Source organism: Macaca mulatta, chromosome 8, assembly GCF_049350105.2.
Source record: "Macaca mulatta isolate MMU2019108-1 chromosome 8, T2T-MMU8v2.0, whole genome shotgun sequence".
NCBI classification, from domain to species: Eukaryota; Metazoa; Chordata; class Mammalia; order Primates; family Cercopithecidae; genus Macaca; species Macaca mulatta.
Window position 1 is genome coordinate 23,414,875 of NC_133413.1, and position 13,690 is coordinate 23,428,564.

At 53.6% G+C, this 13,690-nt stretch overlaps 1 protein-coding gene across 10 annotated transcripts in view; it reads right to left on the reverse strand.

The window, feature by feature from the left end:
- Window positions 1-13,690, reverse strand: part of GFRA2 (GDNF family receptor alpha 2) — a 100,841-nt gene that overhangs the window by 72,749 nt on the left and 14,402 nt on the right. For 8 of the 10 annotated variants that reach the window (XM_077943189.1, XM_077943188.1, XM_077943193.1 and 5 more), the window contains one exon: window positions 12,516-12,599. The exons of 1 other annotated variant lie outside the window; for it this stretch is intronic. In XM_077943189.1, the coding sequence (XP_077799315.1) occupies window positions 12,516-12,599 (84 nt within the window). Of the gene's footprint in view, window positions 1-9,776; window positions 9,935-12,515; window positions 12,600-13,690 lie in introns of those variants that run through there. One more of the 10 variants, XM_077943192.1, reaches the window with a different exon arrangement.

Below are 13,690 nucleotides of genomic sequence, written 5' to 3' on the forward strand. Positions count from 1 at the left end.
TTAAGAGTGATGAGAAACCATTGGAGGCATTGAGACAGAGGCTTGCCTCAATGCCTCTGTCGCTGAATCAGAAAGTCACTTCTCTAAACTTCACTGCCTTGACTTCTGGGTTGCATCTGACCAGGCTAACCACTTCCCCTTTCTTTCTTTTTATTTATTTATTCTTTTTTTTTTTAAGACCTAGTCTTACTCTGTCACCCAGGCTGGAGTGCAGTGGCATGATCACAGCTCACTGCCACCTTGACCTCGCGGGCTCAAGCAATCCTCCCACCTCAGCCTCCCGGGTAGCTAGGACCACCCGCATGTGCCACCATGCCTGCCAGTTTTTGTATATTTTGTAGAGATGGGGTTTTGCTATGTTGCTCAGGTTAGTCTCGAACTCAAGAAATCCGCCTGCCTCAACCTTCCAAAGTGCTGGGATTATAGGTATGAGCCACTACACCTGGCCCACTTCCCCTTTTTTGACACCTCTACTTGTCTTGGCTTCCCTGACACAGCTGACTGATTTCTCCCTCCCTCTCTGGCCCTAGTCTCAGCTGCCTTTGCTAGCTCTTCCTCCTCTACTTGGTGAGACCCAGCCTCGCTCTCTCCTGACTATACACCCTCCCTCCATGACCTCATGGTTCCGTGGCTTTAAACACTATCTATATGCTACTCACTCTCAATCCATGTATCAACCCTGACCTCTCCCCAGAACTCCAGGCCTACCTCTAACTGTGTCCTTAGCACTTCCAGGGGGAGACCTAATTGGCATCTCCACCATAAAACGGCCAACACAGAACTCTTAATTTCTGCCCACTGAACTTCCCAATCTGTTCCTCCCCTCATCTTCTCCATCCTAGTAAATGGCACAAGCAGCATCACTGTTGTTCAAGTCCAAAATATCAAGTTATCCATAAATTCATCCCACTTCCCTTCAACTCCACCTCCAAAATATATTCCAAGCCCATGCATCCTCTCCATCTCACCTACGACCGTCTGCAGCAACCTCCTAACTGATCTCCCTGGCTCCACTCTGCTCTGTGCCCACCCCCATGATCCATCCTCCAGAGTGCAAGAGTCATCTTTTCAAACACATAGATCATACTGTGCTAGTCAACTGCCTCAATGCCTCCAATGGTTTCTCATCACCCAGCCACATGTGCTTCCCTGGGTCCCACCCACCACAGGCAGGACCCCACCCAGGCATTTGGCTAGCTGTTCCCTCTGCCATTTCCCTGATCTTCCCATGGCTAGATCCTTCCTGTGAGTCAGATTTTGGCGTTCCCAGTCACCTCTGTCCCATCATGCTATTTTTAATTCTCAGCTTGGCATTCTTCACTATCTCACATGTCTTGTTAATTTGTTTGTTGGCTTGTTTTCTATTCTTCTCTGTCTCCAGTTAATAGAAGAACATAAACTCCATACGAGCAGCACCCGCCCGTGTTGTTCGCTGATGTATCCTCAGCACCTCGAACAAGGCAAGGCCCACAGAGGGTGCTCAGTGAATATCTGGGGATAAATTCACACACCTTCCTTCTGAGCCTGAGCTCCCTGAGTTACCTCGGAACCCTCCAGACACAGGAGGCCCCAAACACACGAACCAAGTGCACTCCACTCATTTCTGTTGCTGATCAGGCAAAGATGGCCTCCCTTTTTCTAATGCCCCTCCCTGTTCACCCTTGAGCCCTCTTTCCACGGCTCCCCTAAGAGGATGAACAAGGGGCTGGGGAGTCATTGCTCTGATAGTCAGAGCTGATACTGTTCTGAGCCACTCTGCACCCCCCCCCGTCCCTTCTTCCCTTCCTTCCCTATCCCTTCAGACAGAAGGCTACTGCCAAAAACCCACAGCCACTCCCACACACACTGACATGCAAACACACACCACACCACACACACACACAACACCCCATACACTACTCCATACGCACCTACAAACACACCCACACATACCACACACTATATACACTACCCCATACACATGTACACACATCACACACAACACCCCATACACTACCCCATACACACACACTATATACACTACTCCATACACATGTACACATACACACCTATACACACCACACACACTATATACGCTACCCCATACACATGTACACACACCACACACACAACACACCATACACTACCCCATACACACGTACACACCACACACCACACCCCATACACCACTCCATACACACTAACACACACACCACACACATGACACCCCATACACTACCCCATACACTCCTACACACATGCCACACACACCACACACACACTATATACACTACCCCATACACACCTACACACACACCATACACTACCCCAATACACACACACATCTATACACATACCACATACACCACACTCCATATGCTATCCCATACGCACACACACACCACACACACGATACCCCATATACTACCCCATACACACATACACACACACACCACACACACACAAAACACACCATACACTACCCCATACACATGTACACACACACACCACACACAAAACACACCATACACTACCCCATACACACGTACACACACACACCACACACAAAACACACCATACACTACCCCATACACTTCTACACACACATCACACACACTACACTACCCCATACACACGTACACACACCTATACACAAACCACACCCCATATGCTACCCCATACACACCTACACACACACACCATATACTACCCCATACACACGTACACACACACCTATACACACATCACACCCCATACGCTACCTCACACATACCTACACACACAAACCTACATACACACACCACACACACCCCATACACCTCACACACCTACACACACCACACACAACACCCCATACACTATCTCACACACACCACATGTACCACACCACACACCTACACACACACCACCCCACATATACATCACCCTACACACACCTACATACACACCATACACCACACACACATCCCATACACTACCCCATATACGCCTGCACCCCATGCACACCTACACATGCCATACACACAACACCCCATACACTACCCCATAGACACCTACACACACACCATGCACACCTATAAACACATGACCCCACACATAAACCACCCCACACACCTACATACCACACAGACAATACCACACACACAACACCGCATACACTACCTCACACACACCACCCCACACATACCTAGACACATATTGCACATACATACCACACTTCGCACACTACTGCATACACACCTACACACACCCCTACACACACACCACCACACACAACACCCCATACATTATCCTATACACATATACACACAACACACACCCAACACCCCACACATACATCACCCCCACACACCACACAGACCACACATAACACCCCATACATTACCCTATACACATCTACACACATCCTTACACACACCACACACCTACACACACCACCCCACACATACACCACCCCACACACCAACATACATGCACACACCTACACACACACCACCCCACACACACCTATGTACACACCATACACAACACCCTATACACTACCTCACACCCACACACCACCCCACACACACCTACACACACTACACATACACACCACATACACAACAGCCCATACACTACCCCATACACACCTACACACACACCTATGCACACACCATCCTACACATACACCACCCCACACATACCTACATATACACCACACAACCCACACACTACCTCATAAACACCTACACAACACATTACCCCACACATATACCACTCCATACACCACACACACCCACGCACACACCTTGTACACTACCTGATACCTACACAATACACCACCCCACACACACACCACCCCACACACACACGCAACACACAACACCCCATACACTACCTCATACACACCTACATACACACCACCTCACACCTACACACTACACACACACCCCATACACTACGTTACACACACCTACACACACACCACCATACATACACACCACCCCATATTACTTCACACACACCCCTACACACACAAACGGCCCACCCACACACTCCACACATACCTCATGAACATCACACCTATGCACACCCTGTCCCACACACACATCACACACACCAGCACACATACGTTACCCCACATCCACACACGCTAACACATACCTACACACACAAACACCTACACACACTCCACCACTGACACACATTACCTCAAACACATACTACATACCACAACCTACATACACCAACACATACATTACACACACTGCCATGCACAGTACCACCACACACACATCACAGGCACTCCATACACTATCTCACACACACCCCACGCACACCACTACAGACACACACACACCACCTCACACCACACACACGCATCACATATACACACACACCACCACACACACATCACCGCCTACACATATCACCATGCCCACACACACACACCACCTCACACACATCACATACACACACCACCACACACACAAACCACTGCCTATACATATCTACCGTCTCTACACACACACACACCCCCCACCTCTCACACACACACCCCATGCATATGCCATGCATACTTACACTCTCCACACACCAGACACACACACGTGTTCCCATCACACAATGACCCCTCTCCCGCTGTTGCTCGCCGTGCACAGCATGGGGTTACGGGAGCGCGCACACACGGGTGGGAGGGGAGTGCCCAGGGAAGGTGCTCACATCCTGTTTTCTGAGCCGGAGCGAGTGCAGTCGATGGCGAAGCCAGGGCGTGCTCAGGGAGCACGGAGCCCCACCAGTGCCGTCTCAGGAGCAGCACCGAGCAGGGGCATCCGGCCAAGAGCTACCCCGCACCCCAGGTGCTGGCGGGGCCTGCCCCACACATGGAAGGAGAAGCAGGCAGGTGGCTCCCTGGACGATGTTATTTGGAGGGTACCAGAAAATACCTTCATCCAAAAAAATCTCACTTCAACCACAGCACCTGAAATACTACCATGAAAGAGGCTTTGGTGGGAGGGGACACTACATTTGTTCCCTCCTGGTCTTTCTCATAGCAATTTCTCACTTGGACACAAAGGCAACCAAAGATGAAGTCACCAACACTCTGCTCACACCTTAGTGCCGGCAAATCCTTCTACCCACTGACAAGAGCCTGAGGTCACTGGTGTTGACAGAGAGAGCGAGCAGACGAAAACAGAAGAGGGAAAATGCCGATCCCTCCAGCTTTGGCCCCTGCAGAAAGGGAAACTGCCTTCCTCCTGGCGGCCCCAAGCACCGTGAGAGCCGCTCAGTCACCTGTCTCCACCGCCTGACAGTTCACCTCTCCCTGTCCCCACAGCCCCCGCTCTCTTGCACCCCACACCCACTCCCTGGCCATCAGATGAATTCTCCCTGAAAGGGGAGGTGTCGGAGGTGACAGAGCTGCAGCTAAAGCCCAATTTTCGTTGACACTCAGAGCCTCTGACAGCTGTTAGAAGAAGAATGTGATTTTGAAATTTAAATAACACACTTCTGCATTCGGCTCAGGGAGACAACCTGAGGATAAGCAGTTTACCGCCCGAGCCACCGCGAAGGGGGCAGGGAGAGCTGCTGCTCTGCTGTTCTTCCGCTTCTTCCCTGCCCTCAGCCCCGTGCCCCCACCTCATCACAGGGTGGCCTCGGAACGGGGTCTCTGAGAGACACCAGCCCGACCTGCTGAAACATTAAAGCCTCACCCTGTATTCTTTTGCTCAGCAGCCCAAGGAGAGGAGGGGGTACCCACACAAAGGCTAGGTCTCCTGCCCCCAGGCCTGGGGCGCACAGAGGGAGCCGACCCCAGGAAGGCAAGGGGCTTCCCTAGACACCTGGCCAAGCAAAGCCGGGTCCAATCCTCCCCCAGCCCCCACCAGGCCACAGGGGTGTCTTCCTGGGGACTGACTTTTGAGCCCAGGGATAAGTCTCTCCCCACACCAAGGGCAGACCAACTCCTCCCTAGGGACCCGAGCCCCCTAATCAGGGAGTCATCCTGAGTTCTGCCACGGAGAAGTCCTGGGCTGGAGCACCCCAGAGAGGCCACTGTCCTGTCTGCCACAAGGATCCTTGTTCATTGTCCCCTGAGCCCCCAAGCTCAAAAGACTTGGAGTTCCTTCATCACCCCAGGCTCGGCCAGACCTCCCAGCCATGATGCCACCAGGAACACCACTCCCACATCGCACTTTCTCCTCTTGCAAGACTTCCCTGATTTCCCTAGTCATTGCTGGTTGCTGCCTCCCCTGAACTCTTGGGGCAGCACTTGGTCTACACTGCTGCTGAAAACAAGCCACTTAGGGAGTCCCTAAGTGAGTATCTGCCTGTCGCACCACACAGTGAGGACACGGGTCTGATTCTCTTACAGCAGTGGTTGACCATCTCCGGAACACACGAAGCACTCAATATTTACTGAACAAAACATGTTCCTCCAAGGTCTGGCCCCAGCCCTGCCCCAGCCCTGCCCCAGCCCTGCCCCTGCCCTGCCCTGCCCTGCCCTGCCCCTTCCATGAGCAATTCCTGCACACCCCGGCCAGGATCCGCCCCTTCTCAATGCCCCAGATACTCCTAAGATGTCACACACATGTGACACCTCACAATTGCTTAGCACCTCCCGCAAAGCCATCAGCTCCCTCCAGTCAGCAAACAGTGATACCCTTCGTCAGCACCTAGGGTGCTCCTGTGCCCCGGCACGCTGAGTGCCAATGCTTGCAGGGCAGCTGGACTGCTCCATCTTGCAGATAAGAAACATGAGGTTCAGGGGGTCCAGTGAGCTCTCACAGTAAGGTAAGGCCAGGATTCAAAACGAGGACTAGCCGATCTCAAAGTCCACATTCCAGCCGTGATGCCAGGATTCCTCGGTGGCCGTGTATTAGATACAAAGGACAGTGTCACACACGCAGAGGACACAGAAGGTGATGGCTGCACAGAACACAGAGACCAACACATACAATCGCACACATGCCCCCAACACGTGGCAGCGAGCACCATGATAAAGGACAAAGTGCTGTGGCACCAGGGGATGGTGGCGGTCACCTCTCAGAGGCTGTATGCAAGGCTTCTTGGCAAGGGGTAGCGTTTTGAGTGCTAGTTCCCTCTTCTCCTGAGCCCGCCCTCCAACAAGGACCACAGGAGCATCTAACGAGAACATCCCTGGCCCTCTCCAGGCTCCAACCAAGCAAGATGACCCACCCCAGATGCATGCTGGCCAACCATGGTAGACAATGCCATCTCTTCCACCTCCAGTCCACAAAGGCCACTGAGCCCAGGCCACTCACCAGCCTCTATCTGTCCCTGTCACAGCACAGCACAGCACGTGATGGCTGTCCCCACCCAAGACTCCCTCTGAGCCTCAGGGGCCCATTGCTCTCTGGAAATCACCTAATCACCTCTACTCCAGTCACGACCAAGCACTATCCCAGCGTGAAAGGCGGCCTTGCATCAGCAAAGGCACACACAGTTTCTGGAATGCTGGGTTCTAGGCTGGCCCAGCCACAACCTGCCATTGGACCTTGGAGAAACCAGTCCATACTAATGTTTTAAAAAGCTAACACAGCTTAGAGCAGCATGCCAGGCTCAGGCCAAGAACTCACCTGCACTATCTCATTTAGTCCTAACAAAAATCCTCAGAGGTAGGTGTTGCCATTGGCCCCAGGTTGGGCAAGAGAACAGGACTGGGGCTTAGAGAAGTGCTTCAGAGGTGGGAGGGGGATTGGAATCCCATCGACATGTGTGCCGTCCCTCTGAGCCTCAGTTTCCCCTTCTGTCAGGTGAAGGGGTGGGCCTCCATGATTCCTAAGTTCCCTTCCAGCTTCAGAAAGGATGCCACATGCCCAAGCCTCTAGCCACACTTGCACTGCATGGCCAGACCCCGGAGCCCCTGCCCCTCACGAGAATGCAGACACAGCACCTGATGACAGCCAAGGCCATCTGCCCACTTCTCCCCATCCCTTAGGCATGGCCCCCGTATTGGTGAGGACACCTCTGCCCAACCCACCCAGTCCTCTTCATCACCACTTTGACGTCCACCCACCTCTCTCTAGTTCTACAGGCCCACATCCCTGCTGGCTCCACACCGCCCTTCCAGGTCCTCCTTCCCTCTGCAACCTCTCTCTTCCCGAAAGATCTCTTCTTTCTTTTCCACCTTGGTTCCACCCTCTCCTGCCTCCCCAGGTGAAATCAGCTGGGATTCAGCAGTCACAGGGTCACGGAGCCTGGGGATGAGAAGGATGCTCCACTTCAGTTCCTCAACCCCTGCACCCACCTAAACAACCTCCTGCCTCCACTGAGCACCCCAGGCAGACAGAGGATGACCCACTGCGCCAAAGCTGGCTCAGTCCCTGATGCGCCATGGGCACTTTGCCGACATCCATTCCCACCGAACCCTCTTAGGGCATCATATGTCCATCTTACAGACGTAGGCACCACAGCTCAAAAAGACCACAGTGAGCCACAAGATCACACACCCCTAAAAGGCCTGGTCAGGATTCGAACCCAGGACTGTCTGGCTCAAGGTCCGCGCTCTTCCAGGCACCTCCCTACATACTGTCCCACGCTTTCAAGGGCAGTTTGAATTGCTAGAAACAGGACAAAACTCACTTCTTCTCCATGAAATCTCTTCCCACATAGAAGGGGAGGGCAGGACATGTGGACACATCTAACATCACTGTCACTGTGACTCAGATCACAGCCACACTGCTCCCTACCTGGTCCTGGACTCAGGACTCACTGACCCACCGCTGAGCCCAGGGTCTGTCAGGCAGCACTGGGCAGAGAGGACGGAAGAAGCTGCCCTTCCCCAAGGCTTCTGGACATTGGAGGTTGCTGCGGGAATCCTGGCAGCTTTGCAACAGAATCCCAGTATGACTTTCCGAGAACCCCAACAGAAAGAGATAAAGAAGAATAGACATTCCAGGAGGCCCCTATAACGGAGCCCTGAATTCACAGACAGGAGCTGGTAAACAGATAGTAGCGACTGAGTCCCAAAGACACAGGAGCATCCTCCCTGATGCCCCACCTGGAGATAGTACAGCCCAGAAGCGGTCACCAAGACTCCACGCCTCCCTCCCTACCCACAGTCTTTCCACACAGAGAAGCGGAGGGGGCAGCACGCAGGCAATATGAGTGGGGCTGGGGAGGGGCTTCCCACAGGATTTCATGCAATCCTGCGGGGTGACAGCCTTTTAATGCCAAAGTTCTAGCACAGGTTCTTGGTTACTCACAAGACTTTGCAGCCAGCGTACCACACACAGATGGGGGATGCGTGTGCCCAGACGCTGACAAGCAGGAGGCTCGTGATGGCCTGAGCACTAAGCTGGTCTGCTCACCCTGCCACACCACCATTTTCTGTGTGCCTTGATGGGACAAAGGTTGGGAAGCACTGCTCCAAGCTCACGTCCTCATTCAGACACAAGATCTGGTACATGAAATGAGCCTGCCCAAGACCCTACAGGGGATCTATGGTGGGGACTGCACTGGAACCACCTCCCAGCTCCCGTTCTCGCCTCCTTTCTGCTGAGCTCCTCACCATGGCCAGCTTGGTTTCTTGTGTGTGTGTGTTTTGGGAGGCTTTTTTGAGACAGGGTCTCACTCTGTCGACCAGGCTAGAATGCAGTGGTGTCATCACGGTTCACTGCAGCTTCAAACTCTTGGGCTCAAGCAATCCTCCCACCTTGGCCTCCGCAAGTGCTGAAATTAGAGGCAGGTGTCAGCCACTGTGCCCAGCCCCAGCTTGGTTTCTTCGTGGCAGGCCCAGGGCCTCCCTATTCAACTATGTGCCCAAGTCTCCCCAGACAGAGCTGCCTACTTACCTACCCCTAAGGCTTCTCTGGGTGGAGCAGAGTCAGCAGAGGCAGTAAGGAGGGACCAGCACAGTCCCCAAAGCTCAGCCCTCATGGCAGGGAGTGGTCCCTGGAGCACAGAAACCCAGAGTTGCGTAGGGCCCAGTTATCTCTGGGCAGCAGGTGAAAGCGGGCTGATTCAGTGAGCTGCAGACCTAGTAATTTCCTCATTTGTCTTGTCAACATCCTGTCCCACAGAGTGTCAAGTCCATTACGTAAAGATTTTCTGCTAGGAAGATATTTAAGTGTGAGTCCAAGGAGCAGCAGGGGCTTGGGCTAAGGTGAGGATCTCTGCACTTCAACATCCAGGAGCAAGTCAAAGCTATTTATTACTGGAGGGAAGCCCAGTGTCACCTGTGCACGCAGTAGTAATCTGCCAGTACCTGACCTTCACACAGAGTAGAACATGGGTGCATATGGGGGCCACCAGGGTGTACCCACCATAGCATCCACAGGCTAATGGCATCCTCAACCTGCTTCTGAGCCCCAGAGCACTGCCTCAGAAGGAATGGTCCAAAGTGGATTTCCATGCAAAACTCACCAGGAAATGTAAGAATCAGAATGCCTGTGCGGGAAGGACTCCCAGTCAACCCCATCCAGTCCAGCCCTTGGCCAAGACTTACCATAGAGCTGCCATGGTGCCCACAGGCAAGGCCAGCATGGAAGCTGCTCTGAGCTCAGAGCCTCTGTTATGACCCCACTGGGGCGGGGGGATTATGATGTCGAGAGCCCAGGGCAAGGTGCTCAACACAGCTGACATTGAGGTCTCCACTCCATTCACCACCAACCCAACCATCACCAGAGCCCAAGGCCATGCCCAGATGGCTACGCCCTGGCCAATACCTCCCTTCCTGGGCATCCAAGATTTCTCCCACCAGGGACACGTGTATCATCCCTGTTTCTTTTTTTTTTTTTTTTTTTGAGACGGAGTCTCGCTCTGTCGCCCAGGCTGGAGTGCAGTGGCCGGATCTCAGCTCACTGCAAGCTCCGCCTCCCGGGTTCACGCCATTCTCCTGCCTCAGCCTCCCGAGTAGCTGGGACTACAGGCGCCTGCCACCTCGCCCGGCTAAGTTTTTGTATTTTTAGTAGAGACGGGGTTTCACTGTGTTACCCAGGATGGTCTCGATCTCCTGACCTCGTGATCCGCCCGTCTCGGCCTCCCAAAGTGCTGGGATTACAGGCTTGAGCCACCGCGCCCGGCCTATCATCCCTGTTTCAATCCCCTAGAGCGTGCTTTCTCCACAGGAGGGAAGGGCGTCACCTCAAGGGAGCAAAAGCTGGTTCTTGAGTGGGCAAAAAGAAAAAGAGAAAGGAGATCTTACCATGGCTTCTGGTCCTCCAAAACTCAAACCTTCGAGACAAAATGTTATTCCTTGGTATTTAATCTCACTAGTTAGGAAGAATTATTTTTTCTCCCCAGCAAACAACAATGAAAAAAAAAAGAATGGTTGAGAAACATGGCCCTGGAGAGTTCTTTATTCGAAAGGGCTTAGGGTCCCACTGGAAATGCTTTCAGCTCACGGTTTACAGCGGTGCTTCTCAACTGGCAGTGGCTGTGCCCCGAAGGGACATGTGGCCCTGTCTGGAGACATCTTTGTTGTCACAGCTTGCAAGAGCACTGCTGGAATCCAGTGGGGACAGGGACATTGCTGAACATCCTCAGACTCACAGGACGGCTCCTCCCACAAGAAAGAATTATCCAGGCCAACATGTCAATAGTACTGCTGTTGAAAACCCTGCTTTAGAGCCATAGAAACTCCAGAAGATTTCAAAGACTGCCACAAAACTGCCTGTAAACCAGATTTCCTGTGCTCAAAGATCCCTGAGAACAAGCCCCACTCTGGCCACCCCTGAAGCATCAGTCTCCACCGATCCCTAAAGGAGCTCACCCCCCACCCCCACAGAGCACTCCCAAGACTGGAAGCCCCTCCCCAGCGCCCAGGCAGGGTGGGCTGCCCTGGGCCCAGCGTCTCCCAGATGCCACAGAGAACAAAGCCAAGAAGAAAGACCCCCAGAGCTCATCTGGCCCCTACATGTGGAGCCTGGCAAAGCTAGAACCCAATGCAGACTGTATCACTCCCCAGGGTGGACGGCACAGGGGGTGGCCTGAGCACCAGAGTGACTCCTGCAGACACTTCCCTTCCTGTGGTTCAAGAAGCAGAGCCCTCAAGAGAGAGGGAAAACCCAGGGCAGAACAGATCGTCATAGGACCAGTAACACCAAGCCACAGCTGATGCTGACTGATGCAGCGTGCTGAGCCCTTCACCACCCACTGATCCACTTAGACCTCACGGCAATCCACTGAGGTAAGGACGGTACTCTCCCATCACAATGGAGGAAACTGAGGCCCAGACAGGGTAAGCAACATGACCAAGTGGAAAAGCTCCAAAGCAGGAGAGCCAGGGAACTGGAAAGAGGGAACGAGGCTAAGATAGAAGGGTGACACCAGGTTCCAGATTCAAGCCCTACTCCATGACAGCCAGCTGACCAGACAATTTCCACCAACACCTTGCTCCACACAAGCACCCAGAGAGGTGGGCATCGTGTTCTTTACAGAGGAGGAACTGAGGCTCAGAACTGTTAAGGGCGAGCTGATGGGCAGCAGGGCCATCCTCGGATGCCAGGACGCCTGTCCAAGCCCAGAGCTCCATCTGCCACGCCACAGGGACAAGAGAAGAACTGGCCAAGTCCCAGTGCGAGCTCACTTACCTGAGAAGATTGAAGCAAGCCTGAAGATGTCCGAGAGGCGGGAGGTCACCGGCTCATAGGGGGAGGCTTCGTAAAACTCCTCACCTGGAAGACAGAACAGGCGTCAGACACGGGCTTCTCCGGGCCAGAGCGCTGCCGGCACTTAGCAACTCTGCCGCAGGAAAGCTCTCTAACAGGGGAAAGCTCATGCCACCCAGGGGATAAGAGACAGAGCAGCCCTTCCCAAAGTGAAGACTGCAGGACCAGGGCACATTAGCAACGAAATGTTTAGCATTTCACCCAGGCAGGTCTGTCTCCCAACTAGAGGAGAAGCTCCCTGACAGCAGCTCAGAACTGCCTGACACTTCTCTCTCGTGACCACACTGCACGGCCGGCCCCCTTGGAAGGACTTCCAGGTGCGTCTGGGGGAAGTAGGGCAATGCTGGCCCACGTAAGGCCAGGTATCAATCGCAGGATTTGAAGTCAAAGGGCTCTCCACAATCATTCCCCATTTCACAAGAGAGGGCTGTGAGGTGGCCCAGAGAGGTGAAGAAACCTGCCTGAGATCACAAAGCTACTCCTGGAAGGGCGAGAGCTAGACTCTGCTGTCCTGGCCCTCCCACCAGCATCCTTTCCCATCACACCATGCCAGCTCCGCCCAGGTCACTGAGGAGGAAAGAATTTCCTCTTTGCCTCCCATCGTGTCGCCAGGAGAATCTTGCTGGATGGGCTGAAGTTCCGCTCAGTGGGTGATCTGATCCCCAGCTTCGGTCTGCGTGGCCCCTCTCCCACAGGGCCCTCCTGTCTTCCCCACCACCTGCAGGTCCTCGGACCTTTCCTCGAGGCTTTGGGTGCCTCGGGGGCTCAGGAATGGAAAAGCGAGTGAGTGACAGGAGATGGATGGCCCAGGGCTCCCCTTAAGACCCTACCAGTATGTCAGGAATCCCACCCTCCTCTGCTAAGGCCTCAGCAGGAAAGAAAATAGCCTCTTGAGATGTTATCAGCAAGGGGAAATTGATGGCTCATCACTCACCCTGCCCGTGTGTGCGTGTGCGTGTGTGCGTGTGCGTGTGTGTGTGTGCGCGTGTGTGTAGTGAGAAGCAGGGCACTGGTGATAACCCACAGCCTCACACACTCATTTCCCATCCAGGCAGGGCCCAGTGCCCAGGCAGGCACCCTCTCTGCCTAGGAGTGAG